Raw genomic sequence first — 26411 nt, 5'->3', positions numbered from 1 at the left:
CTTTAATGTTAATTAACAGAGATTTTTTAAAATGGTACCACTCACCAACAATTTAGCAGTTGATTTGAGGCATTTATCCGAAAACAATCATGTGATTTATTAAGCTTCACAGCATCAAGATCCAGAAACTCAAGCTGTAGATAGCACAAAGTTTACATTTATTTATTAGTGTCACAAGTAGGGTTAAATTAAGTTACTGTGAAAATCCCCTAGTCGCCACATTCCGATGCCTGCACCGGTACACGGATGGAGAATTTAGTATGGTCAATGCACCGAACCAGTACATCTTTTGAACTGTGGAAGAAAGCCAGAGCACCCGGAGGAAACTCACACAGACATGGGGAGAACATGCAGACTCCGCACAGACAGTGACCCAAGTCGGGAATCGAACCCAGAGGTTCTTGGGTCACTGTCTGTGCGGAGTCTGACTGCAGCATCCAGATGTGACCTTTCCATTGGTCATGGGGGTTACAGATACTGTGACATGATCCCAGTTGAGGCACACAGGAGGACGGCCTCAACCGGGATCTTGGGCTCATGTCCCACTATCTGTAACCCCCACGACTTGCCTGGGCTTGCAAAATCTCACTAACTGTCCCGGCTGGAGACAATACATATCTCTTTAACCTGTGCTTAACCCTCTCTCCACTCACATTGTCTGTACCTTTAAGACTTGATTACCTGTAAAGACTCGCATTCCAACCATTATTTTGTAAATTGAGTTTGTCTTTATGTGCCCTGTTTGTGGACAGAACTCCCACTCACCTGATGAAGGGGCAGCGCTCGAAAGTTTGTGGCTAGTGCTACCAAATACACCTGTTGGACTTTAACCTGGTGTTGTGAGATTTCTTACTGTGCTTACCCCAGTCCAACGCCGGCATCTCCACATCGTGCACATTGCAGCCACAATTTGAATCCAGGTCTTCTCGGTTGTTGCAGGTGGATTACACCAGCCAGCGAGATGCAGGTCTGCTCTCTTCTTCTACTCCTCCCCTCAAACCCAGCCCCTCGCTGGGCCCAGCTAGCCAAATCCTGCCAATACACCAAACTAACCTTAATCCAACTTCTATAGCCACCTCTTTTAGACACTGGCTTGTAGTCCCAGCAGAGGCCACCACTCATACTTGGCACTATTGGGACTACGGAACTGCCAAAAAACCCTATTACTCTAAAGAGGATGTCCTCCAGCGGGGTGAAAGTCTTGTCTTGAGCCAATTAACACCCCATAGAATGTAAAATGGCTGCGGGGCAGTTGGCTGTTTGTGAATAGGCTCTCAATTGACTTTTCAACCACTGGCAAGGTGGCCAAGGGAGTGGGGGAGGGAAACCGAGGGAATAATGGCAGTAAACATGGCAAGTCCAGCCTTTTTTTTTAACCTGCCCTCTTTTCACAATTTTTATTTCAAATTTGCACCTAAAAATTGGCATTACATTTCTCTGAACAGATTTAGGTTTTGTCTGATATGAAGCAGGGCATGCAGGTAACCAGATACTGCAACTTAGATGTCATAATAGGAGTGGGAGTAATCACCCCACACTTAAGGGCATCTTCAAGGAAAACAAAGTGAAAAGAGAAAATAAAGGACAGTGAGCTAACCCACTTGAGTTTGGCTGCATAAGTCACTTGGTTTGGTAATGTCAGCAGGAGCATTCTTATCTGAGAAGTTTGTGGATTCAAACACCGCTCAAAATACTTGAGTATATAATTTAGGCTGACTCAGTGCATTACTAGGCGAGCACAGAGTTGCTCCTTTCAGATGAGATGTTAAACCATGTCTGCCCCCTCGGGTGGATGTAAAAGGCCCCTCTTCAAAGAAGGGCAGCAATAACATTTGTCCCTCAGTGTCACCAAAATAGTCTAACATCCTGCAATGAATTACTTGGAGTGCAGCCACTTTGGCAAACGTGGACTTTGTGCGCAAAATGTTTGCTGCAGACGTCAGTGAATTTACTGGTGGTGGTTGAGAAAGTTGGCAAGCCATTACAACCCCCTGCTCTTGAATAGTGCAATTTTAATGCCAATGTCCACCTGAACCTGTGGCACTGGTCTAGTTTGATGCCATGTCTGCCAGTGTTTCCTCTGTTGCTGTAAAGCATCAGCATTAGATTTTGTGATCAATTACTGGATTATAGCCTTTTCTTATTTCAATGCAGGAATTCCTTTTGGTCTACAATTTCAAATTTTGCTTACACCAATAACTTGTATATAACATATTAAATATCCAAGGATGCTTCACGGGAGCATTTTCTAGATACAATTTAAAGAGCCAAAAAGAGACATTGAGGCAGGTGACCGAAAGCATGGTTTAGGGATGGGTTTTAAAGGAGAATGAGGGCAGAGGTTTCAGGAGTGAATTTGAGAGCCTAAGATCTAGTATAGCTGAAGACATGGTCACCGGCAGTGAGGGGAAGAAATCAAGGATTATATCTGTAGGATTATATTTGTTGGCGTTTAGAAGGGTGAGAGAGGATCTTGCAGCGTCCCCAGGGATGGGGAGGGGAAGAAGCGAGAATGAAGGCTACATCTCAAATTACACTGAACTGAAGGCAGACCACGAGTGAGTATGCCTTCACTTCATGACAACAAAGGGGACGTGGCTTCACTGCAACTATGTTTCACCACTACGCCTCTCTACTTGTCTCAACTATGGATCTAAGCTGTACAGGAGGTTCCAGCTGCAGCAGGCTGTAAAGATAAAATCATTATTTAAAATGAAGTCAGTGGCGTAAACCACAGCTTCCCTCACTGATGTGAAGATCCAGGCCATTAGTTCCTGCCATTAGTGGGGGAGGATGGCAGAATTTCTAGCGATAACACTTTGCATCTAGTTCTATATCAGTTCATTAGTGCTGAAGATATCTGTTGTGTACAGATGTGATCCATAAACTCATTAACCTGCTGTGAAAATCCAGGGGATCAAAGTAGCCTTATTTTCTTTTGTAGTGCAGAAACGTGGATGTTTTTAATATACCGATGAAAAACTTTGTCAAATATTTAGAGCTGTTTTAAAGCTTATTGTTGTTCTTCTCTTGCCTTCTTGCAAAATCAAGCTCCGATTCCCTGAATAAGTGGGAAAGCCTCTTCTGGTGCTGTTCAAGTCACCTGTTGGATAGTTAAAAAGCAGCCTTAATATTAAGAACAACAATTTTGTGTCGTCCGCAAACTTACTGATCACCCCAGTTACACCTTCTTCCAGATCGTTTATATAAATCACAAACAGCAGAGGTCCCAATACAGAGCCCTGCGGAACACCACTAGTCACAGGCCTCCAGCCGGAAAAAGACCCTTCCACTACCACCCTCTGTCTTCTGTGACCAAGCCAGTTCTCCACCCATCTAGCCACCTCCCCCTTTTATCCCATGAGATCCAACCTTTTTCACCAGCCTACCATGAGGGACTTTGTCAAACGCTTTACTAAAGTCCATATAGACGACATCCACGGCCCTTCCCTCGTCAACCATTCTGGTCACTTCTTCAAAAAACTCCACCAGGTTAGTGAGGCATGACCTCCCTCTCACAAAACCATGCTGACTATCGTTAATGAGTTTATTCCTTTCTAAATGCGCATGCATCCTATCTCTAAGAACCTTCTCCAACAACTTCCCCACCACGGACGTCAAGCTCACCGGCCTATAATTTCCCGGGTTATCCTTCCTACCCTTCTTAAATAACGTGACCACATTAGCTATCCTCTGGGACCTCACCTGCGTCCAGTGACGAGACAAAGATTTGCGTCAGAGGCCCAGCGATTTCATCTCTCGTCTCCCTGAGCAGCCTTGGATAGATTCCATCAGGCCCTGGGGATTTGTCAGTCTTTATATTCTCTAACAAACCTAACACTTCCTCCCTTGTAATGGAGATTTTCTCCAACGGTTCAACACTCCCCTCCGAGACACTCCCAGTCAACACATCCCTCTCCTTTGTGAATACCGACGCAAAGTATTCATTTAGGATCTCCCCTACTTCTTTGGGCTCCAAGCATAATTCCCCACTTTTGTCCCTGAGAGGTCCAATTTTTTTCCCTGACAACCCTTTTGTTCCTAACGTATGAATAAAATGCCTTGGGATTCTCCTTAATCCTGTCTGCCAAGGACATTTCGTGACCCCTTTTTGCTCTTCTAATTCCTCGTTTGAGTTCTTTCCTACTTTCTTTATACTCCTCCAGAGCTCCCTCCGTTTTTAGCTGCCTGGACCTAACATACACCTCTCTTTTCTTTTTGACCAGTCCCTCAATTTCCCTGGTTATTCACGGTTCTCGAATCCTACCCTTCCTATCCTTTTTTACAGGCACATGCCTGTCCTGTAGCCCTAACAACTGTTCCATAAAAGACTCCCACATGCCAGATGTGGATTTACCCTCAAACAGCCTCTCCCAATCAACAGCTGCCAATTTCTGCCTAATCCCACTAAAGTTAGCCTTCCCCCAATCCAACACCTTATCCTTGGGACACCACTCATGTCGATGAGCTGAAGGAAATCTTCTCCGCTCTGGGAAGCTATGGCATCTCCTCCGGAGCCTTCAACATGTCATTGATGAAGACGAACATCTCGCCAAGGCCATCCCCACACCCCCACTTCTTGCCTTCAAACAACCACGCAACCTCAAACAGACTATTGTCCGCAGCAAACTACCCAGCCTTCAGGAGAACAGTGACCACGACACCGCACAACCCTGCCACAGCAACCTCTGCAAGACGTGCCGGATCATCGACACGGATGTCATCATTTAAATGGAGAAAAATTACATCGTGCACTGTGCAGAGGGACCTGGGGGTCCTTGTGCACGAATCGCAAAAACTCAGTCTGCAGGTGCAGCAGGTGATCAAGAAGGCGAATGGAATGTTGGCCTTTATCGCGAGGGGGATAGAATATAAAAGCAGGGAGGTCTTGCTGCAACTGTACAAGGCACTGGTGGGGCCGCAACTGGAGTACTGTGTGCAGTTTTGGTCCCCTTATTTGCGAAAGGATATATTGGCCTTGGAGGGAGTGCAGAGAAGGTTCACCAGGTTGATACCGGAGATGAGGGGTGTAGCTTATGAGGAGAGATTAAACAGATTGGGTCTGTACTCGTTGGAGTTCAGAAGGATGAGGGGTGATCTTATAGAGACATATAAGATAATGAAGGGGCTGGATAGGGTAGAGGTGGAGAGATTCTTTCCACTTAGAAGGGAAACCAGAACTAGAGGGCACAGCCTCAAAATAAGGGGGGGGTCGGTTCAGAACAGAGTTGAGGGGGAACTTCTTCTCTCAGAGGGTAGTGAATCTCTGGAATTCTCTGCCCATTGAAGTGGTGGAGGCTTCCTCGTTGAATATGTTTAAATCACGGGTAGATAGTTTTCTGATCGATAAGGGAATTAAGGGATATGGGGAGCAGGTGGGTAAGTGGAACTGATTCGCTTCAGATCAGCCATGATCTTGTTGAATGGCGGGGTAGGCTCGAAGGGCCAGATGGCCTACTCCTGCTCCTATTTCTTATGTTCTTATTTCACGTGAGAACACCATCTACCAGGTACACGGTACCTACTCTTGCAACTCGGCCAACGTTGTCGACCTGATACGCTGCAGGAAAGGATGTCCCGAGGCATGGCACATTGGGGAAACCATGCAGACGCTACGACAACGGATGAATGAACACCGCTCGACAATCACCAGGCAAAACTGTTCTCTTCCTGTGGGGGAGCACTTCAACAGTCATGGGCATTCAGCCTTGGATCTTCAGGTAAGCGTTCTCCAAGGCGGCCTTCATGACACACGACAGCGCAGAGTCGCTGAGCAGAAACTGATAGCCAAGTTCCGCACACGTGAGGACGGCCTAAACCGGGATGTTGGATTTATGTCACATTATCAGTAACCCCCACAGCTTGCCTCCTGGGCTTGTAGAATCTCACTAGCTGTTCTGTCTGGAGACAATACACATCTCTTTAACCTGTGTTGAATGTTCCCTCCACCCACATTATCTGTACCTTTAAGACCTGGCTGGCTGTAGAGATTTGCATTCTAATTAGTATTCTGTAACTTGATTTCTGTGTCTGTGCACTGTTGGAGAACAGATATCCACTCCATCTGACGAAGGAGCTGTGCTCCGAAAGCTTGCTACCAAATAAACCTGTTGGACTTTAACCTGGTGTTGTGAGACTTCTTACTGTGCTTACCCCAGTCCAACGCCGGCATCTCCACATCATAACTTGAGTGCAGTCAGTGAGCAATATGGGCCCAGTGTTACAGACGAGAGAGAGGCAAAATGAACTGCTTTACTTTTCCGTGCAAGATGAGGTTTACAGAGACTAGGTCTATTCTACCGGTGATGGCAGACTGGATTCCTGCTTTGGTGTTGATGGGCTGGATGTTAGCAGCAGAATGCCCTGGGAGTCCAGGAATATAGCATTAAATAGAATGGGGGCTGCTTTGTCCTGGATGGTGTTGAGCTTTTCAAGCTGCGCTCATCCAGGCGAGTGGATGCCATCACAGCTTGAACTTTGTAGGTGGTGGACAGGCTTTCGGGAATCATGAACCACAGTATTTATATGGCTAGCTCATTTTCTGGTCAATGGTAAGCCCCAGAATGTTGATAGTGGGGGATTCAGCAATGGTAATGACATTGAACGTCAAGAGGCGATGGTTAGATTCTCTCGTGTTGGAAATGGTCATTGTCTGGCAAATGTATAGCTTGAATGTTACTTTGAGAAACCATGCTGCTATCACATATTTCAGCCATTCTAAGACGATCACTTCTTAACAACATATGATTCATATTTTTCCTGTTCTATTTACCATGAATTAATGCTCACTTGTCAACTGGATTCCAGTATAAAATGCTGCATGTTCAAATTTTATGGGATTTAATCACATTCTGTTTGGAAAAACTCAAATAGACTCTGAAATTAGCTTGCCTTGTGTCCAATTTGCATGTTAGAACCAGCAAACAATTGGTTTTCAATGCAATATAATATGAGGCAGCAGGTTGGAGGTCAAGCTGAAGGACCTAATCTAAAATTGTAATTGTTAAACGGAATAGATTAAGACAATGTTCTGGGGCGCAGAGTTGAACTGATTGTTCCACAGCACAATATTGCCCAACAGTAAGGACAAATTATTAGCATAGTCGCTTTTAATAAGTACATCATTATTTAACCAGTATTAAAATACGCTATCCAATACCTAACTGGATAATTTTTAAATTAAATCTGTTGAAAACTGGAGAAGGGCCAGGTGAGTCGAGATGTATCACGAGGGAGCTACCAAGCCATTGCTTGCCTTTCTAGTTAGTAACACAGGAGGATGAGTGTGTTTAAAATTCAGTAAGCAACCTCACTTTTCTGCTTTCCCCTCCTTATCCTCTTGTGGCCGTTGCAACAGATTTGAGTACTGTTTTTGAGAAATGTTGCTGAAGCTTTTAGTCTGGCACTCATCTGGACAAACAGGAGTGCTAAATTTCAAACTATCACAAGAACTTATACTGCAGGAAGAAAGGGTACTGATTGGTTGGCAAGTTGACTGATGGTGAAAGCAAAGGGGCACTATTGGCTTCCCAAGCTCCTGGATAATGTGAAAAGGGCGCAAGCCTGGAGAACATTCCTTTTGTTTGAAAGTTCTTGATAACCTTGCATTTACAATAGTTTTATCATCACATTGGTTGAACCTGACAACAGTATCAAAGTCCATGTAAAGCCATGTTTGTAAGAGGGCATTCAAATTGACAATTGAATTGTTTTTTACATTTGTATTTACTGACTTAGGAAATGATATAACAGAATGAAAAAGCAGGTATCCGATTTAAAAGCATGGTGCAAAAAGACCATTTTAATGGGCACAGTTGAATTTGGTCATGTTCATTGTTTTTTTTAAAAATGTGGGCGACACTGGAAAAGTAAAATTCATTGTCCATCCGCAACTACTCTGAGGACATTGAGTGAAGTGTGTAGTCTGGGACTACAGCCAAATGCAAGATGGGGTTAGTTAGTTTCTTTTCTGAAGATAATTGAAATTTCTACTTTAATTACTACTCTCTCTAATAGTCGTAAATGACCAGTTTTTACTTCACAATCTGATGTGGCAATTCTTGATTGTTGTCCAGTACTGTAAACCACATATGGTACTTCTATCAGAGTTGCCATGCTTTTGGTCTTGATAAGTTTTTCCAGGGCTGAACAGTACTGTGAGCCTCTAAAGTCACGTGCTTCATTAAATGTGATTAATATAAACAAATGCAAAATACAAAGCCCAGCTGGAATAATAAATCAACTTCCCAGGGTCTTACTTTCTGCCTCAGGTCTTTTGATCACAAACACGCAGAGGAGTAGCATCAGTGTTTTTTTGGTGCAGTTTGCTGTAACCTATAGTAAATGCTGACATTTCAGAGAACTGGTGTTCATTCCCAAGATAATTTATCATACCAGTGAGGAAAGCAATATTCTGCTATGATACAGAGACTTGCTGCTTAAGTTCAGTCTCTTTCAGGGACTTTGTAACATGTTTATTTAAAAAATCCTTTCTTCTAAAATTCCTACAGATATCCATCCATGGAAACAGTCCAGATTCCTGTACTTTGGATCAATATGCATGTGTGTTTTTACAATCAATGTGCCTGTTTTAAATGATTAACAACTGTTACATATCTGTAAAAATGAACTTTTGTTACAAAATCCAAACTTGTAAACGTTTCATTATAATCTTCCTGTAAAGAAGTTAAAAATATGGTAATGTAACTGAAATACTTCTATATATTTATCTTTATATATCCATATAAGGATTTATAGAGATGTAGCATCACTTCCTTGCTTTTATACTCTGTCTCTATTTATAAACCCCAAGGATCCTATAAGTATTTTTAACAACTGTTTCAACTTGCCTGGCCACCTTCAGAGCATTATGCACTTAAATCCCGAGGTCCCTCTGCTCCTGTACTCTCCTCAAAATTGTACCATTGAGCCTGCATTGTCTCCCCATGTTTCTTCTACCAAAATGCATTACCTCACATTTTGTTGCATTGAAATTCATCTACCAGTGTCTGCCCATGTGGCCAACTTATCAATGTCCCCTTGAAGTCACTCAGCATCATCCTCTCAATTCACTATTCTTCCTAGCTTAGTATCATCCGCAAATTTGGAGATTTTGCCTTCAACACCCATCTCTAAATTGTTTATGCAAATCAGAAAAAGCAAGGGTCCCAACACTGATCCCTGGGGAACACCACTTTCAACTCGTCTTCAGTCTGAGAAAAGCCCATTATAATAGAGGGTAGCACAGTGGTGGCCGGCACGGTAGCACAGTGGTTAGCACTGTTGCTTCACAGCTCCAGGGACCTGGGTTCGATTCCTGGCTTGGGTCACTGTCTGTGTGGAGTTTGCACATTCTTCTCATGCCTGCATGGGTTTCCTCTGGGTGCTCTGGTTTCCTCCCACAGTCCAAAGATGTGCAGGTTAGGTTGATTGGCCATGCTAAAATTGCCCCTTAGTGTCCTGAGATGCATAGGTTAGAGGGATTAGTGGGTAAATATGGAGGGATATAGGGGTAGGGCCTGGGTGGGATTGTGGTCAGTGCAGACTCGATGGGTCAAATGGCCTCTTTCTGCACTGTAGGGTTTCTATGATTCTATGATACCCACTGTTTCCTATCTCTTACCCAACTTCTAATCCATCCTGCCAAAGGTGAATGTGTGGAATTCGCTACCATCGAATGTAGTTTAGGCCAAAAAGTTGTCTGATTTCAAGAAGAAATTAGATATAGCTCTTGGGGCTAAAGGGATATGGGGGAAAGGGGGTTTCAGGATATTGAATTCGGTGATCAGCCATATTCAAAATGAGTGGCGGAGCAGGCTCGAAGAACTTCTAGTTTCTATGTAACTCGACTAAATTGCAGCGGCACAGTGGTTAGCACTGCTGCCTCACAGTGCCAGGGACACTGGTTCAATTCCAGCCTCTGGTAATAACTGTGTGGAGTGTGCACATTCTCCACTTGTCTGTGTGGGTTTCCTCTAAGTTCTCCAGTTTCCTCCCACAGTCCAAAGATGTGCAGGTTAGGTCGACTGGCCATGCTAATTTTCCCCTTAGTGGTAGGGGGATTAATGGGGACTGTACAGTGCATCAATATAAAATATATGATACAATTCTATAGGGGGCACATGAACAAAGGGATCTGGTGGGAGGAGTGCACAAATCATTGAAAGTGGCAGGACAGGTTGTGGAAGTGGTTCATACGACACATGGGATCCGAGGCTTTGTAAATAGTGGATGCATCCTAGATTGCGGAGGGAGGTAAGGGAGTAAATTACAGAGCCGTGGTCAGAAATTTTCCAGGTCCTTATGAATGTAGGGGAATAGAGGATTGCAAATGTGATACTGTTCTTTGAAGAAACGGGCAAAGGATAACCCAGGAAATTACAGACCTGTCAGCTTGACATCAATAGTAGCAAAACTGATGGCCATAATACGGGATAAGATAAATATACACTTAAGAGAAAAAAAAGTTAATACTAGACAGTCAACATGGCTTTGTCAAGGGCAGGTCATGTCTGACAAATTTAGCCTCATAATCTGTACAGTACAGAAGGAGGCCACTCAGCCAATTGAGACTACACCGACAACAATCCAACCCAGGCCCTATCTCCATAACCCCACGTATTTATCCTGTTAATTCTCCTGACACAAAAGCAAGGAAGAATTGGTGAACCTTTGTAAAATATTTGGCTCAGAGGGTGAAGAAAAGACTAACTGAAAGGTACCACAGATCAGGGACTTTAGTGGATACATTGATGAAGTTGGGGGAGAAGGTAACATTACATTGGGCAGAAATAGATCATTTTGCTAGGCCTGTCCATGTTTATGCTCCACTTGAGTCTCCTTCCACCTTTCCTCGCCCAAATTCAGCTTTTTAACTATCTATTCCTTTCTCCCTCATATGCTTATCTAACCTCCCCATAAAAGCATCTATACAATTTGCTTCAATCACTCTCCCTATGGTAGTGCATTTCACATTCTCACCATGCTTTGAGCTAAGAAGTTGAGAGGAGATTTGATAGAGGTGCTCAAAATTGATCTATCTTGATAGAGAAGCTATTTTGAGGGATACAAGAGTCCAGAACCAGAGAGGACACTGATTTAAGGTAATTGCCAAAGATAACATCTGGAAAACCAGTGATTAGGAGCTGGAATGAACTGCCTGTGAGGGTAGTGAAGATGGAGCCAACCATGATTTTCAAAAGAGCATTGGATAATTATCCAGGTAGACACAATTTGCTGGGCTGTGAGGAAGAGGTGGGGAGTCCAACTAGCTGCGTTCCTAGAGTTGACGCAGATGTGGTCCGAAAACCCCTTTTTGTGCTACAACTATTCCAGTTCTGAGACTTGGTGCAATCTCGGGGAAACTGAAACCAAGCACTTCCACAGGAAGATCAATTAAAACGGAAAATAAAAATATAATGCTGGAAGAACGCAGCAGCTCTAGCAGCATCTGTGGAGAGAGACAACAGTTAATGTTTTGAATCCATATGACTACTTCAGAACTCTTCAATTAAAATAGAAGTTGGGTTTGCTGTATTGTGGAAATTACTTGCAACGTGTCTTACCCTTGAAAGAACTTGCTTAATATAGATAAAAATGTATCGGAACAGTAATGTTCGAGCTCAGTAGCATAGTGGTTAGCACTGCTGCCTCAGCTCCAGGGACCTGGGTTTGATTCCCGGCTTGAGTCACTGTCTGTGTGGAGCTTGCACGTTCTCCCCGTGTCTGCGTGGGTTTCCTCTGGGTGCTCACAGTCCAAAGATGTGCGGGTTAGGTTGATTGGTCATGCTAAATTGCCCCTTAGTGTCTCAGAATATGTAGGTTAGAGGGATTAGCAGGGTAAATGTGTGGGGTTGTGGGGATGGGGCCTGGGGTGGGATTATCGTCAGTGCAGACTCGATGGGCCGAATGGCCTCCTTCTGTACTGTAGGGTTTCTATGATTCTCTCATTTCTATCTCGGGACCACAAACTATTTTGTGTTTGTGTGCGCCTGTCTGGGTGTGTGTGTCTGTGTCTTCAAAGGGCCTGTGGCATTAACTCTAAGATACTGTCTCCACAGATGCTGCCTGACCTGTTAAGTGTTGCCAGCATTTTTCTACATTTTGAGATTTCTAGTATTCAGTGCTTTTCCTTTGTAACAAATGGGATTCTGTGTTATTGGAAATACACCAAAGGAATGCTGTGAATAGGTGGATTAGATGGTTTCTTGCCTGCTATTGTAATATGATTACTTGGTGATTAGCTAATGTATTTCAAGTTGAATTAGCTAAATTGTATAATTCCACTGATGTCCTTTAACTACTCCAAAAATGGTCAAGGTCGATACAAAAAAAGTTCTACTTAAAAAGACAAATAAAAGTGAACATAGAATTTAAATTTGGAGCCACTATAATATATTTCCTTTCAGAATTCATGTGAATACTGCTCCAAATACAAGCCTCTCATTTTACATAAAGACATCTATTACTGTAATTTCAAAATTGCTGGAGATGAGAGCTGTTAGTTGTATGACTTGAATATTATTGGCTTTCAACAGGCCAGTCTAATGGTATTAAGGGGCCATTTGTTTCTGACATTAGCAAAAACTCCTGTCAGTATCATATGGTTGGCTGGTTTGTACAGTCACAACTGGTTTGAGGCAGAGATTTCAAAGCCAGGTTTAGAAACAGTTTACACTAGAGATTCTCCAGAGATCTCATTCTGAGCTCCAGTACTAAGGTAAGATTTTCAGCTGAAGACAAATGTTTATACTTGACTATTTATTAGTCTGAAATTTTGCACCAATGTATTTGTGGAATTGTATCTAGTTAGGATTGCACAGGTGAAAGTGAATGAGATTTGCCAAAATCGCTCCAATTTGTGACCCAGCACCTCCTTCCTCCACTTTCTAATGAGATTCAATGCAGGGGCTTCCAGTTTATAGCTAGAGGATGTGCAATGAAGCGTCATAAAAATCTCAGGAGGATTAAATTGGTTATTATAAATTCTGCTTCCTACTGGTGTTGCTAGGTAGCTTACTGCACAGTATTGGAAATAGAGTGGGAGAATTTGGGAGTTAGACAGAAGAGAAGATGTTTAATGTGGAAACTCTGACATTGGCTTGTTGCATGTGTTTCCAAAACTAGTATCTAGTCAATCTGTACAAAATGGGACACAATGTTCTTTGTTAAAATGGGAACAACCTACTCTAAGATCCAGTTGAAGCTCTGCAGCTGATTTGTGTTGGTGCATGAACTGTTTGCTGCCAAATTGACACTTTTCTTGAAAAGACAATTCTTGGAGCATATTATAAAGTGTTCTTGAAAGAAAGATTCTGTTTTAATTGTATAATTGAACAGCTGAATTAGCTACCCCAATAAGTAAACAGGTTAACATTTAAGGCACCATGTGCCTTAAGCTCACATTGTATCAGGAGTTTAATTCCAAATTTGACTCCTTTCAGTGTAAATTCAAAGCAGAAATCCTAACAGAACTATGATTCAGCAACTCAGTCTCCAGAGATTAACCTAGTGCTGTGCCAGTTTCAGAATCCATTTTGAGATCTCAAGAAGCCATGTTTACTAAGTTGGAATTACCCTATCTGCTTACCACCTTTAAATAGATCTTTAAGAAAGAGCAGCAAAAATAAGCATTGGTCCTTTAGAGGGCAAGACTAGGGAATGAGTCACAAAGAAATTGCAAAGACTTCGAACAAGTATTTTGTATCTTCATAGTAGAAGACCAGGACCATCCCAATAGTAAAAAATCAGGAGACAAAAGAGAAGGAGGAACATAAATCAATCACGAGAGAAAAAGTACTAGGAAAATTAATGAGGCAGAAGGCTGACCAGTCCTTTGGACCTAATGACCTGCATTCTAGGGTCATAGGAATTAGGAGCAGAAGTAGGCAAATTCAGCCCTTCGAGCCTCCTCCACCATTCAATCAGATCATGGCAGATCTCTCCCTAGTCTCAAATTCACCTCCCCACCTGTTCCCCATATCCCTTTATCCTGTTTTTAATTAGAAATATATCTCCTCCTTGAAACCATTCAATGATTCAGACTCCACTGTGCTGTGGGGAGGCAAGTTCCACAAATTCACCATCTTCTGCAAGAAGTAGTTCCTCCTCATATCAGTTTTAAATCTACTGCCTCTCAACCTATACCTGTGACCTCTTGTTCTAGCTTGCCCCATAAGAGGAACCATTTTGTCTATATTTATTCTATCAATCCTTTTTAAAATTTTATATACCTCAATCAGATCCCCCCCCCTTATCCTTCTAAACTTCAGCAAGGATAACCCCAAGCTGTTTAATCTCTCCTCTTGAAGGAAGTACCTGCAGCCTATGCCAAGTGGCTGGCCCAGCAACTTTTACTGCATAGGCTGGTGCCAGGGAGGTAATAGGGGAACCTACATTTGGGAGTCTTTTGTACTTAACAAAGTACATCTACCAATTGGCTGGTAGATATCTAGGTTGGGACGTCCTCCCCAGATGGGGGGATGCAATTATGACTGTGCAAGTGTAAAAAATGCTGCAGCTCAACTAGCTTTATCGTGGGTGGGCCCCTGACCTATGCTTCAGCCATGGGTGAGGATAGCTGGTGGGGGAAGGAGGGGAGATTTACAGCACATCAGATTCGCTGATGGGGCTTGGCTGGGTAGATGCTAGGAGGCTGTTTCCTCTTGTGGGCAAATATAAAACAAGGGATTCCATTTAAGACTGAGATAAGGAGGAATTTTGTCTCTGAAGGGCATTAATTAGGAATTTTCTTTAATGGAGAGCAGTAGAACCTGGTCACTGAATAATTTTTGATCAACAAACGAGCTGAAAATTATGGGGGACAGGCAGGAAAGTGGAGTTAAGGCCACATTCGGATCAACCATGCTCTTTTCTAATGATGGGGCGGACTCAAGGGGCCAAACAACCTACTCCTGTTTATGATCACCTGAGACCCAAGCAAGCAATGGTTTAGCTGTGAAGTAGCAGCAGTTCCTGTCAAGGTCACAGATCTGTAGAAAAGGTGATGGATAACCATGGTAGAAATAGTAAACATTTTTTAGTTACAAAAATAACACTTCAAAGGTACTTAATTGCGTGTGAAGCAGTTTGAGATTTCCTGAGTCCGGAAAGGTGTTTTTTGTCACAACTATGAGTTCTCTTCTCCCTCCTCTCCTCCCTCCTCTCCTCCTTTTTGCTGTTGGGTGGTTTGAGAAAAATTCAGGTGGACTCCCAGAGTACATGAGATGTACTAACTTTTACAACCTCTCAATTCTACTTCCCAGTGCCTCCACTCCATTCTTGCTTGTGGCAGCGTTGTTCTGTCTTCAGCGGCAGCATTCAGCCATTTGGTCCTGCATTTGAATAGTGACCCCTTTGCTATCTCTTCCCCAATCCCTCAAAGACATCTTGGAAACTGCTCTCTCCCAGCATTGGTCACCTCCCCAACCCACATTGAAAGTATGTTTATATCACTTCTTAAACACTTGGAATATCTTCTAAAGTGACCAATAGATGTTATTTCCTCTGATAGAACAAAATGTTCACAACTTGGGACCAGATTGCTATCTGGTTATTGCGGGTTTTAAGTGAAGATGGGTTTATTCTGTCACTGGCCATGTATACTTTTTTTGATTTGGAGGCTGAAATTTTCTTGGAGATTTATTTTAGCCCATCCAGTGGGACTGCTGGGCCATACACCTAATGTTAGTATACAGTACGAAAGCAGATCAACTCTACTGGATTAACTGCTTTTCATTTGAGTACAGTGCTGTTACAAGAATTATATGGTGTTTTGTTTTGATTTGATTTATTATTGTCACATGTATTAGTATACAGTGAAAAGTATTGTTTCTTGTGTGCTATACAGACAGAGCATACCATACATAGAGAAGGAAAGGAGAGGGTGCAGAATGTAGTGTTACAGTCATAGCTAGTATGTATATGCTGTAGGAAAATTATGTGTCATCAAATTATTCCCACTGATACAATCACCCTACTGCTGTACAACTCCAAACAAACCCAAGTTAATTGGCTAATGGGCAGGAAACAGTGATTGGGGATAAAGGGTTCTTTTTCAGGTTGGAGACCTGCAACCAGTGGGGTTCCACAGGGATCAGCGCTGGGACCGCAACTGTTTACAATATGTGTTAATGACTTGGTGGAAGAAAGTTAAGGTACTGCAGCCAAATTTGCAGACAACTCAAAAATAGTTGGAAAGACAAGTTGTGACAGGAACACAAACAGTTTACAAAGAGATCTTGATAGGTAAGAGTAGGGAAGTCTTGTTTCAACTGTTTAAGGTATTGGTGAGACGACATCTGGAGTACGGAGTGGTTTTGATCCCCTTATTTAGGAAAGATATTATTTCAATGGAGGCAGTTCAGAGAAGGTTCACTAGAATGATCCTGGTATGGAGGGGTTATCTTGAGGAAAAGTTAAACAGGTTGAGACTCTACTACTTGGAATTTAGAAGAATGAGAGGTGAGCTCTTTGAAATGTATAGGATTCTTAAGGGGCTTAACAGGGTAAATGCTGAGGATGTTTCCCCTTATGGGAGACTCTAGGACCAGAAGGCATAATTTCAGAATAAATTTATGACAAATGAGGAGGAATTTCCTCTGAGTGTTGAGTCTCTTTGGAACTCCTTGCCACAGAGAGCTGTGGGGCAGAGTCATTGTGTATTTTTAAGGCTGAAATAGATTTTTGATCAATAAGGGAATCAAGCGTTATGGGGAAAGGGCAGGAAAGTGAATGTGAGAAATGTTGGATCAGCTATGATCCTACTGAATGACTGAGCAGGCTCGAGGCCAAATGGTCAACTCCTGTTGCTATTTCTTAGTCTTATTGTAGGAAGTGCTTTGCTGAAATTGTAATTATAATTAGTGTCTATAGTGAAGCTATTTGACAGTTTCACATACTTTTGCATATTAATGAGATTCTAATGTGCAACACTGAAAAGAGATCATGTAATTGCTTGATATCATGAATTGCCCATCAACTTTTGCAAAAGTACATAATGGACCATGCATTTTCTTCACACCAAAGGAGTTGAATACCAACAAAAGATTACACCTGTGATGAATCTTTTTATGTTGCTTTTTGTATTCACTATGACTTGTATGAGCACCACCAGTTCTTTGTATGTGTTGTAGAACTGATGAACTTGATTCAACCTCCTAACTTTAACAAACACTGGTATGTTCAAGTTTAGAATGGAAATGTCCTGCTGTGGAGCCAGTGGTGATCGCACCAGTTTTATTGTTTGTTAGCCACAGAAATTTTTAATGACATTTGAATGGCTTTATTTTTTTTGTGGGTTCTGTCCTTTGTGCACCAGTATTTCCAGCAGATTACAGTAACTTTCATTTCCTTTTGAGTATTAATATGATAGGATTAAAAAGATCAGCCACCTTGTTAACTTAAAATGGAGGTATGATTCCCATTCAGCAAATAACTGGCAAGAAGGGAAAATTGTTTTGATTACCCCGAGGTATTTTATTGCATATGGGAATCAAATGGTGTAGAATGGACAAAGCATTGGCGGCACAGTGGTTAGCACTGCTGCCTCATAGTGCTAAGAACCCGGGTTCGATTCCTGGCTCAGGTCACTGTCTATGCAGAGTCTGCACGTTCTCCCCGTGTCTGTTTGGATTTGCCCTGGGTGCTCCGGTTTCCTCCCATAGTCCAAAGGATGTGCTGGTTATGTGCATTTGCCATGCTAAATTCTCCCTCGATGTACCCGAACAGGCGCCAGTGTGTGTCGACTAGGGAATTTTCACAGTAACTTCATTGTAGAGTTAAAGTAAGCCATCATGCAGTGTTCATGTCTTAATGTATAAGCCTTAGTATTAATCTAAGAAGAGGTTTGACAGAAGTGCTTAAAATCGTGCAAGAGTTAGAGAGATTAAATAAAGATTCCAATGCTTTATGCATTAGTAACCAAAGGGCACAAATTTAAAGTGATTGGCTGAAGAACCAGAAGTGACATGAGAAAATACCTTATGCGGCGACTGGTTAAGATTCAGAATGCACAGCCTGATGGAATGGTGGATATGGATTCAACAATACTTTCAAAAAGGAATTGGATAAATCCTTGAATGAGAAAAAATTGCAGGGATATGGGAAAAGAGCAGGAGAGTGGGACTAGCTGGAATGCTCTTTGAAAAAGCTGGCATAGCATCAATGGGCCAGATGGCCTCACACTGTGCTGCACTGTTTTATGATTTACTCTGGTTAGCTGATAAAAGATTTATTTACCCAATTATCTTAAGGAAACTGAATGCAAACTATTGCCATTTAAACACATCAGCTTGGATGGTCGTCTTCTTTGTACTGAATCAGAACAATACCTTTTGATAACTTTCTCACTTGTTTTTGTATAGCTTAAAATAATATGGTTGGCAGTATTTGCTATACATGTGACTCTATACAATGAACTATTTGTTTTAACTAATGTTGATTGTGTAATGCATGAAATATACACATGTAAATACTTATCTAAAAGTCAACGCAGGCAAGGTCATTAATGAATAGTAATTACTGTAATAAATTATTATCTTCATCGGTTCAGTTGGCAGTAATCAAAAGATTTTGCTTTGCGTTTTACAACCTGCATCTAAAGAAGCTTTGTTTGCCTCTGTTTTATCCTTTAATTACCAGCTTACTGAGTCAGAATTGTAATACAAGCCTAACGAGTTTTTAATTTTAAAACATGTTTGTATTTTAACAATCTTGTGCAGTCATACCTCAAGACAGGTTAAAGTTGTTACTGCCAAAACACCTGATTTGTACCCACATTGCTGAGGAAAAGGTGCAGGAAGTGCTGGATGTTAGATAGCCTGATAAGTAGAATAACTCGAGCAATAGAAAACTGAGAAATTTACTGGAGGGCATGCAATATAACTGAAAGGCGAGTCATCGCATATGCTTTTAATATTGCACACCGCTTTGTGCCTAGTTTGTTTGTTATAAATACAGTAACATTGACATTTTATTGAAAGCCACAAATATCGGTCACACAGCTTTTACAAAATTATCAGGGGATTAATATTTTTGGTGCAGTGTGATGCAAATTTTTTAGTGTCACTGAGTAAATTGGATGCAACAACAAAGAACAGGACCTTCGGCTCACTAAGTTTGTGCCGACACAGATGCTTCTCTAATCTAATTTTCTTGCCTCTACGTGGTACATATCCCCCTCTATTCCTGCCTATTCATGTATCTATCCAGATGCCTCTTGAACATTGTTATAGAATCTGCTTCCACCACCTCCTCCAGCAGCGCGTTCCAGGCATTCTCCATCCTCTGTGAAAAGCATCTCTTTTAAACTTTCCTCCTCTCATTTTCAACCTATGTCCCTGATTGATTGACCCTTCAACCCTGGGAAAAAGACTCTGACTATCCACTCTATCCAAGCCTGTCATCTTGTAAACCTCTATCAGGTCCCCCTTCACCCTCCAATGTTCCAACGAAAACAATCCAAATTTGATTAAACATTTCTTCATAGTCCATATCCTCCAAACCAGGCAACATCCTGGTAAATCTCTTCTGCACCCTTTCCAATGCATCAACATCCTTCTGGTAGTGTGGCAACCAGAATTGTATACAATACTTTAAATGTGGCCTAACCAACGTCTTATACAGCTGCAACAAGATTTTCCAATTCCTATACTCAACACCTCAACCGGCGAAGGCCAGCATGCCATACGCTTTCTTGACCACCTTGTCCACCTGAGTTGCCACCTTCAGGGAATTGTGGCTCTGCATGCCTAGATCCCTCTGTATGCTAATATTTCTAAGGGCTCTACCATTTACTGTATACTTTCCTTCTACAGTAGACCTTCCAAATCACATCACCTCACATCTGTCTGTGTTAAATTCCATCTGCCATCTTTCAGCCCAAATCTCCAGCCGATTTATATCCTGTTGTATCCTCTGACAATCGTCCTCACCTTCCTCTACTCCCCAATTTTTGTATTATCTACTCCCCAATTTTTGTATTATCTTCAAATTGACTAATCAGGCCACCTACATTTTCCTTAACAACAGAGGTCCCAGCACTGATCCTTGTGGAACACCACTTGTCACAGACCTCCAGTTAGAAAAATACCCTTCCACTGCTACACTCTGCTTTCAATGCCCAAGCCAGGTTTGTATCTATCTTACCAGCTTACCTTGGATCCCATATGACTTCACCTTCTGTATCAGCCTGCCATGTGGAACCTTATCGAAGGCTTTACTAAAGTCCATGTATACAACATCCACTGCCCTTCCCTGGTCAATTTTTCTTGTCACTTCCTCAAAGAACTCCATAAGACATAGGACCAGAATTAGGGCACCGGGCCCATCGAGTCTGCTCCACCATTCATTCATGGCTGATATTTTTCTCATCCCCATTCTCCTGTGTTTTCCCCATAACCCCATACCCCCTTATTAATCAAGAACCTATCTATCTCTGTCTTAAAGACACTCAATGACCTGGCCTCCACAGCCTTCTGCGGCAAAGAGTTCCACAGATTCACCACTCTCTGGCTGAAGAAATTCCTCCTCATCTCTGTTCTAAAGGATCGTCCCTTTAGACAGAGGTTGAGCCCTCTGGTTCTAGTTTTTCCTACTAGTGGAAACATCCTCTCCACGTCCACCCTATCCAAGCCTCGCAGTATCCTGTAAGTTTCAATAAGATCCCCCCTCATCCTTCTAAACTCCAACAAGTACAGACCCAGAGTCCTCAACCGTTCCTCATACGACAAGCTCTTCATTCCAGGGATCATTCTTGTGAACCTCCTCTGGATCCTTTCCAAGGCCAGCACATCCATCCCTAGATATGGGCCCCAAAACTGCTCACAAAATCCCAAATGGGGTCTGACCAGAGCCTTATACAGCCTCCGAAGTACATCCCTGCTCTTGTATTCTAGCCCTCTCTATATGAATGCTAACGTTGCATTTGCCTTTTTAACTGCTGACTGAACCTGCACATTAACCTTCAGAGAATCTTGAACAATGATTCCCAAGTCCCTTTGTGCTTCTGATTTCCTAAGCATTTTCCCATTTAGAAAATAGTCTATGCCTCCATTCCTCCTTCCAAAGTGCATAACCTCTCACTTTTCCACATTGCATTCCATCTGCCACTTCTTTGCCCACTCTCCTAACCTGTCCAAGTCCTTCTGTAGCCCCCCTGCTTCCTCAATACTATCTGTCCCTCTACATATCTTTGTATCATCTGCAGACTTAGCAACAGTGCCTTCAGTTCCTTCCTCCACATCGTTAATGTATATTGTGAAAAGTTGTGGTCCCAGCACTGACTCCTAAGGCACTAGTCACCGGCTGCCATCTTGAAAAAGACCCCTTTATCCCCACTCTCTGCTTTCTGCCAGTCAGCCAATTCTCTACCCATGCCAGGATCTTACCCTTAACGCCATGGGCACTTAACTTATTTAACAGTTTCCTATGCGGCACCTTGTCAAAGGCCTTCTGGAAATCATGTCCACTGGTTCTCCTTAACTTCCTTGTTACCTCCACAAAGAACTCTAACAGATTTGTCAGACATGACCTCCCCTTGTCAAAACCATGCTGACTCAGTCCTACTTTATCATGCACTTCCAAGTACTCTGCAATATCATCTTTAATAATGGACTCTCAAATCTTGCCAATGACCGAAGTCAGGCTAACCGGTCTATAATTTCCCGTCTATTGCCTCCCTCCCCTTAAACAGCTCCAGGGAGGGTCCCAATCAAGAGGGTGCCTCAATCAAGTTTGTGAGACATGGCCTCCCCTTCACAAAACCATGCTGCCTATCACTAATAAGCTTATTCTGTTCCAGATTTGAGTACATCATGTCCTTAAGAATCTTCGCCAACAATTTCCCCAACACTGATATGAGGCTCATAGGCCTGTAATTTCCCAGATTGTCTCTTCTGCCCTTCTTAAACAGAGGAGCAATGTTAGCTACTCTCCAATCCTCTGGTACCTCGCCCATGGCTAAAGAGGATACCATAGGATTGGATGTAAGTAGTCCAACAAAAACGTGAAGTTACCTTGCTGAACTACCATAATATCTTCCTGGAGCCGGCAGTTACTTCAGATAATGTTATGTGGAGTTTTCAATTGTGCAGTTCTAAAAACGTTATTTCTTTCTCTTTCTAGTGGTTCAACAGCTCCTTTCAGCACACTTTTATGGAGTTTGTGAGAAACAGCAGTGGCTATTGCCCAGCACAACATAGCATCCCTGCAGACAAATAAATCTGCCCAAGAACTTGAAGACCACCACTTTGGATTAACCATCAGAAGTTGTTTTTTGACGAGAATAAGAGATATAATAGACTTGGCCTTTCCAGTATCTCCAGTTGTAATTTTACTGCTTTGCAATGCATCTCCAAATGGGGTGACCGGTCTGCTAAATGTCAAATTGTTCGTGGTTTGAAGGAGAGTGTGTAACAAGAAGTAACAAAAGGGGGGACTGATTGAAAGTCAAAGAAGAATATTTCCTTCTTTTGCTGCAATAAGAAATCTACAATCCTATGAAGACACTGCGCATGTATTAACTTGGAGAGAATTGGATCATTTGCTGACCGTGTACCAATATACTTCTGTGCCACTGGTTCCCACCCATGGCTCGTATGAATCGCCCTGCGCCTGTGGAAGTTAGTTACAAGCACATGAGGTTTCTCATCACCCACAATCCCACAAATGCCACACTGAGTGCGTTTATAGAGGTGAGTCTTTGAAGTGCTAAGCAAGTTTATTGTTTTCAGCAGGACATTGGTGAGACCACACCTAGAGTACTGTTTACAGTTTGGGTCTCCATATCCAATGAAGGATATATTTGGGAGAGGCAATAAATGATGGCCTAGTCAGCGACACCCATATTCTGTAAATGTATATTTTTTGAAATACATTCGAAGCAATTTGGAGGAGGTGCATTAGGCTGATCCCTGGGATGAAGGACTAGGTTGGGTGGATATTCATTGGAGTTTAGAAGAATGAGAGGTGATCTTATTAAAACGTAAGAGTTTACCTGGATTACTAGTACAGTAACAATACCACTATGTCCCCTCATGCAGACTACAATTCCAGACCTACTTTTCAAAAGTGAATAGTTTCTTCCAAGTTACTGGATTAAGGCTATTAATGTAGATAACAATTCATAAACAGCCGATATTGCATTGTGGATCTTTACAGATCTATATCTCTCCAGTTCAGAGTTCCACAAATTCTCCAAATTAAGCCTTGGAGACCTGATGTAATAATCTAGGTAGGTTAGGAGAAGATTGGTTTTTAGTTGTGGATCGGAAAGATCTTCAGATAAAGTTTCCTCTATGACAATAATTCTGATGAAAGGTCTTACCCAACTATGGTCCTATTTACTCTCTTTTTAAATGTTAACTGAAAGTCAACTGTTAAAATCTATTCTTGAGATTCTGCTTTGGAAAGAGTGGAAGCTTGCTTTGAGTCCTGCGCCAGGACTGAATTTGTCCTACTGTTCAGACGTTTTAATCTATGTCTTGGCAAGAAATGGCTGCTTTGTTTCTCTTTGAAATTTTGAGTGTACATTTCACATGACTAAGAAAACAGTACAGCTTTAAGGCACACACTGTATGCATGTGTACAATTTGGTAGCATATTTGTATTATAAATTCTTTCAGTGGACAACAGTTTGCTTTCCGTTATCGCAAAAGTTTATTTTGCAGGTCCAAAGTCAATCCCAAATACTGTCTGGCATAAGACCTCTTGGGAGGTTTTGGTCTTCCCCTGCTTCAGTTTGCCAAATCATAGATATATAACAGTGCAGTTTCAAATTGGATGGAAAAAATGTTGAGAGTACTGTGAACTGAACTGTAAAGAATTAAAATTAAACTTCACACACTTGCTATTTTATCTTGTATTGCCAAAGTTCCAATGCTTGCACATCACGTATTAGCACATCAGAATAACTTGCTAAGGAAGGAAGTATAAAAGGGTTCAGCAGCCGCAAAAACAGGAAAAAAGCAAAAAGATTTTTAAAAACTTTGCTCCTTTACATCAATTAGTTTCTTATATTTCAAGCAATAAATTGATTCTTTACTCCCACTGGAATTAACCAAGTCTTTTGTCTTTCCTGAACTTAATGGTTGGATGAAATATAAATTGTGCAAGCCTGTTCATGTTGTCCTGCATTTTACAGCAGTCCCCCACCTTGTTTGCTATACCCTCCAATTTATTGTTATCTGCAAATTCTAACATAATACTTCCAATTCCCAAGACCAAATGCAAATGGTGAACTACACAGGTCCCAGAACGGTCCCCTGTGGGATTCGATTTCACACTGTCACAAGAGACTTTCCTCAACTCTTACCCTTGTTCTGGGACCTGTGTACTTCACCATTTGCATTTGGTCTTAGGAATTGGATGAATGATGCTAGAATTTGCAGATAACAATAAATTGGAGGGTATAGCAAACAAGGTGGGGGACTGCTGTAAAATACAGGACAACATGAACAGGCTTGCACAATTTATATTTCATTCATCCATCCATTAAATTCAGCAAAGCAAAGAGAGTTGGTTAATTCCAGTGCACGTAAGGAATCAACTTATTGTTTGAAATAAAAGAAACTAATTGATGTAAAGGAGCAAAGATTTTTAAAATCTTTTTTCCTGTTTGTGCGGCTGCTGAACCCTTTTATACTTCCTTCCTTAGCAAGTTATTCTGTAGTTCTATTATACTCAGCATATAAAATGTCTCTTGATTGTTGTGAAGTAACACTAATTAAATTTACCAACAGATTTTCTTATTGATAATTCCTAGTTTTTCACCTGTGCTCTGTAGCTTGTCTTTTACAATAATGCAGGAACATTGGAACAATTCAGAGCTGAACAACATTGACTCTTAACTAATTATCCCTCCTCTTGCAACGAGAGTGAGCAGGTTACAAACTTTATGGGCTGGAATTCTCCGACCTCACTGCGGCTGGGGTTCTCCAGTCCCGCTGCAGTGAATGGAGATTTGGCTGAATGGCAAATTCTCTGTTCTCGCTGGCGGGGTGTGCAAGACCGGAGAATTTCGTCCCCGTTATTTAGTGTGTTTAAAGACCATTTTAGGGAAGGCCCTCATGCACATATTCTATGGTCGGAAATATTTCCCAATTCTTGACTTTTTTTATGGAAGGTACAAGGGCCAGGTGGGCTGGCTGGGGTTCATGAGTTGGCATGAATGGGGCACGGGGCATGTTAGTACAGCACAGTACAGGCCCTTCGGCCCTCGATGTTGTGACGAGCTTAGTCCGAAACCAAGATCAAGCTATCCCACTCCCTATCATTCTCGTGTGCTCCATGTGCCTATCCAATAACCGCTTGAAAGTTCCTAAAGTGTCCGACTCCACTATCACAGCAGGCAGTCCATTCCACACCCCAACCACTCTGAGTAAAGAACCTACCTCGGACATCCTTCCTATATCTCCCACCATGAACCTTATAGTTATGCCCCCTAGTAACAGCTACATCCACCCGAGGAAATAGTCTCTGAACGTCCACTCTATCTATCCCCCTCGTCATCTTATAAACCTCTGTTAAGTCGCCTCTCATCCTCCTCCGCTCTAAAGAGAAAAGCCCTAGCTCCCTCAACCTTTCCTCATAAGACCTACCCTCCAAACCAGGCAGCATCCTGGTAAATCTCCTCTGCACTCTTTCCAGCGCTTCCACATCCTTCTTATAGTGAGGTGACCAGAACTGCACACAATATTCCAAATGTGGTCTCACCAAGGTCCTGTTCAGTTGCAGCATAACCCCACGGCTCTTAAACTCAAACCCCCTGTTAAAAAACGCTAACACACCATAGGCCGCCTTCACGGCTCTATCCACTTGAGTGGCAACCTTCAGAGATCTGTGGGTATGAACCCCAAGATCTCTCTCTTCCTCCACATTCCTCAGAACCCTGCCGTTGACCCTATAATCCGCATTCAAATTAGTCCTACCAAAATGAATCACCTCACACTTATCAGGGTTAAACTCCATCTGCCATTTTTCGGCCCAGCTCTACATCCCATCAATGTCTCTTTGCAGCCTACAACAGCCCTCCACCTCATCCACTACTTCACCAATCTTGGTGTCATCAGCAAATTTGCTGACCCACTCTTCAGCCCCCTCCTCCAAGTTATTGATAAAAATCACAAATAGCAGAGGACCCAGCACTGATCCCTGTGGTACACTGCTAGTAACTGGTCACCAGTCTGAAAATTTTCCATCCACCACCACCCTCTGTCTTCTATGAGATAGCCAGTTACTTATCCAATGAGCCAAATGGGGAGTGTGTGGGAGGGGTGAGGGCCGTTTTATGTTTTTCTGGAATATAACTTCAATCCAGTGCCTTGCAGCGAGGCAGTTCTGCCCACCATGCCTCAGCACCCACGATCATCCACACCTATGCCAGGATCACCTGGTCCAACTCCCAAGGAGGCCTG

At 42.4% G+C, this 26411-nt stretch overlaps 1 protein-coding gene across 4 annotated transcripts in view; it reads left to right on the top strand.

The window, feature by feature from the left end:
* Positions 1-26411, top strand: part of LOC144495596 (protein tyrosine phosphatase type IVA 3-like) — a 132801-nt gene that overhangs the window by 92179 nt on the left and 14211 nt on the right. For all 4 annotated transcript variants that reach the window (XM_078215739.1, XM_078215741.1, XM_078215740.1 and 1 more), the window contains exon 2: positions 22123-22691. In XM_078215739.1, coding sequence (XP_078071865.1) covers positions 22587-22691 — 105 coding nt within the window. In that variant the 5' untranslated portion in view covers positions 22123-22586. The remainder of the gene's footprint in view (positions 1-22122; positions 22692-26411) is intronic.

Source organism: Mustelus asterias, chromosome 7 (assembly GCF_964213995.1).
Source record: "Mustelus asterias chromosome 7, sMusAst1.hap1.1, whole genome shotgun sequence".
Classification (NCBI taxonomy): domain Eukaryota; kingdom Metazoa; phylum Chordata; class Chondrichthyes; order Carcharhiniformes; family Triakidae; genus Mustelus; species Mustelus asterias.
The sequence above is the reverse complement of the archived record's forward strand: the minus strand, read 5'-3'. Positions and strand labels throughout refer to the sequence as shown.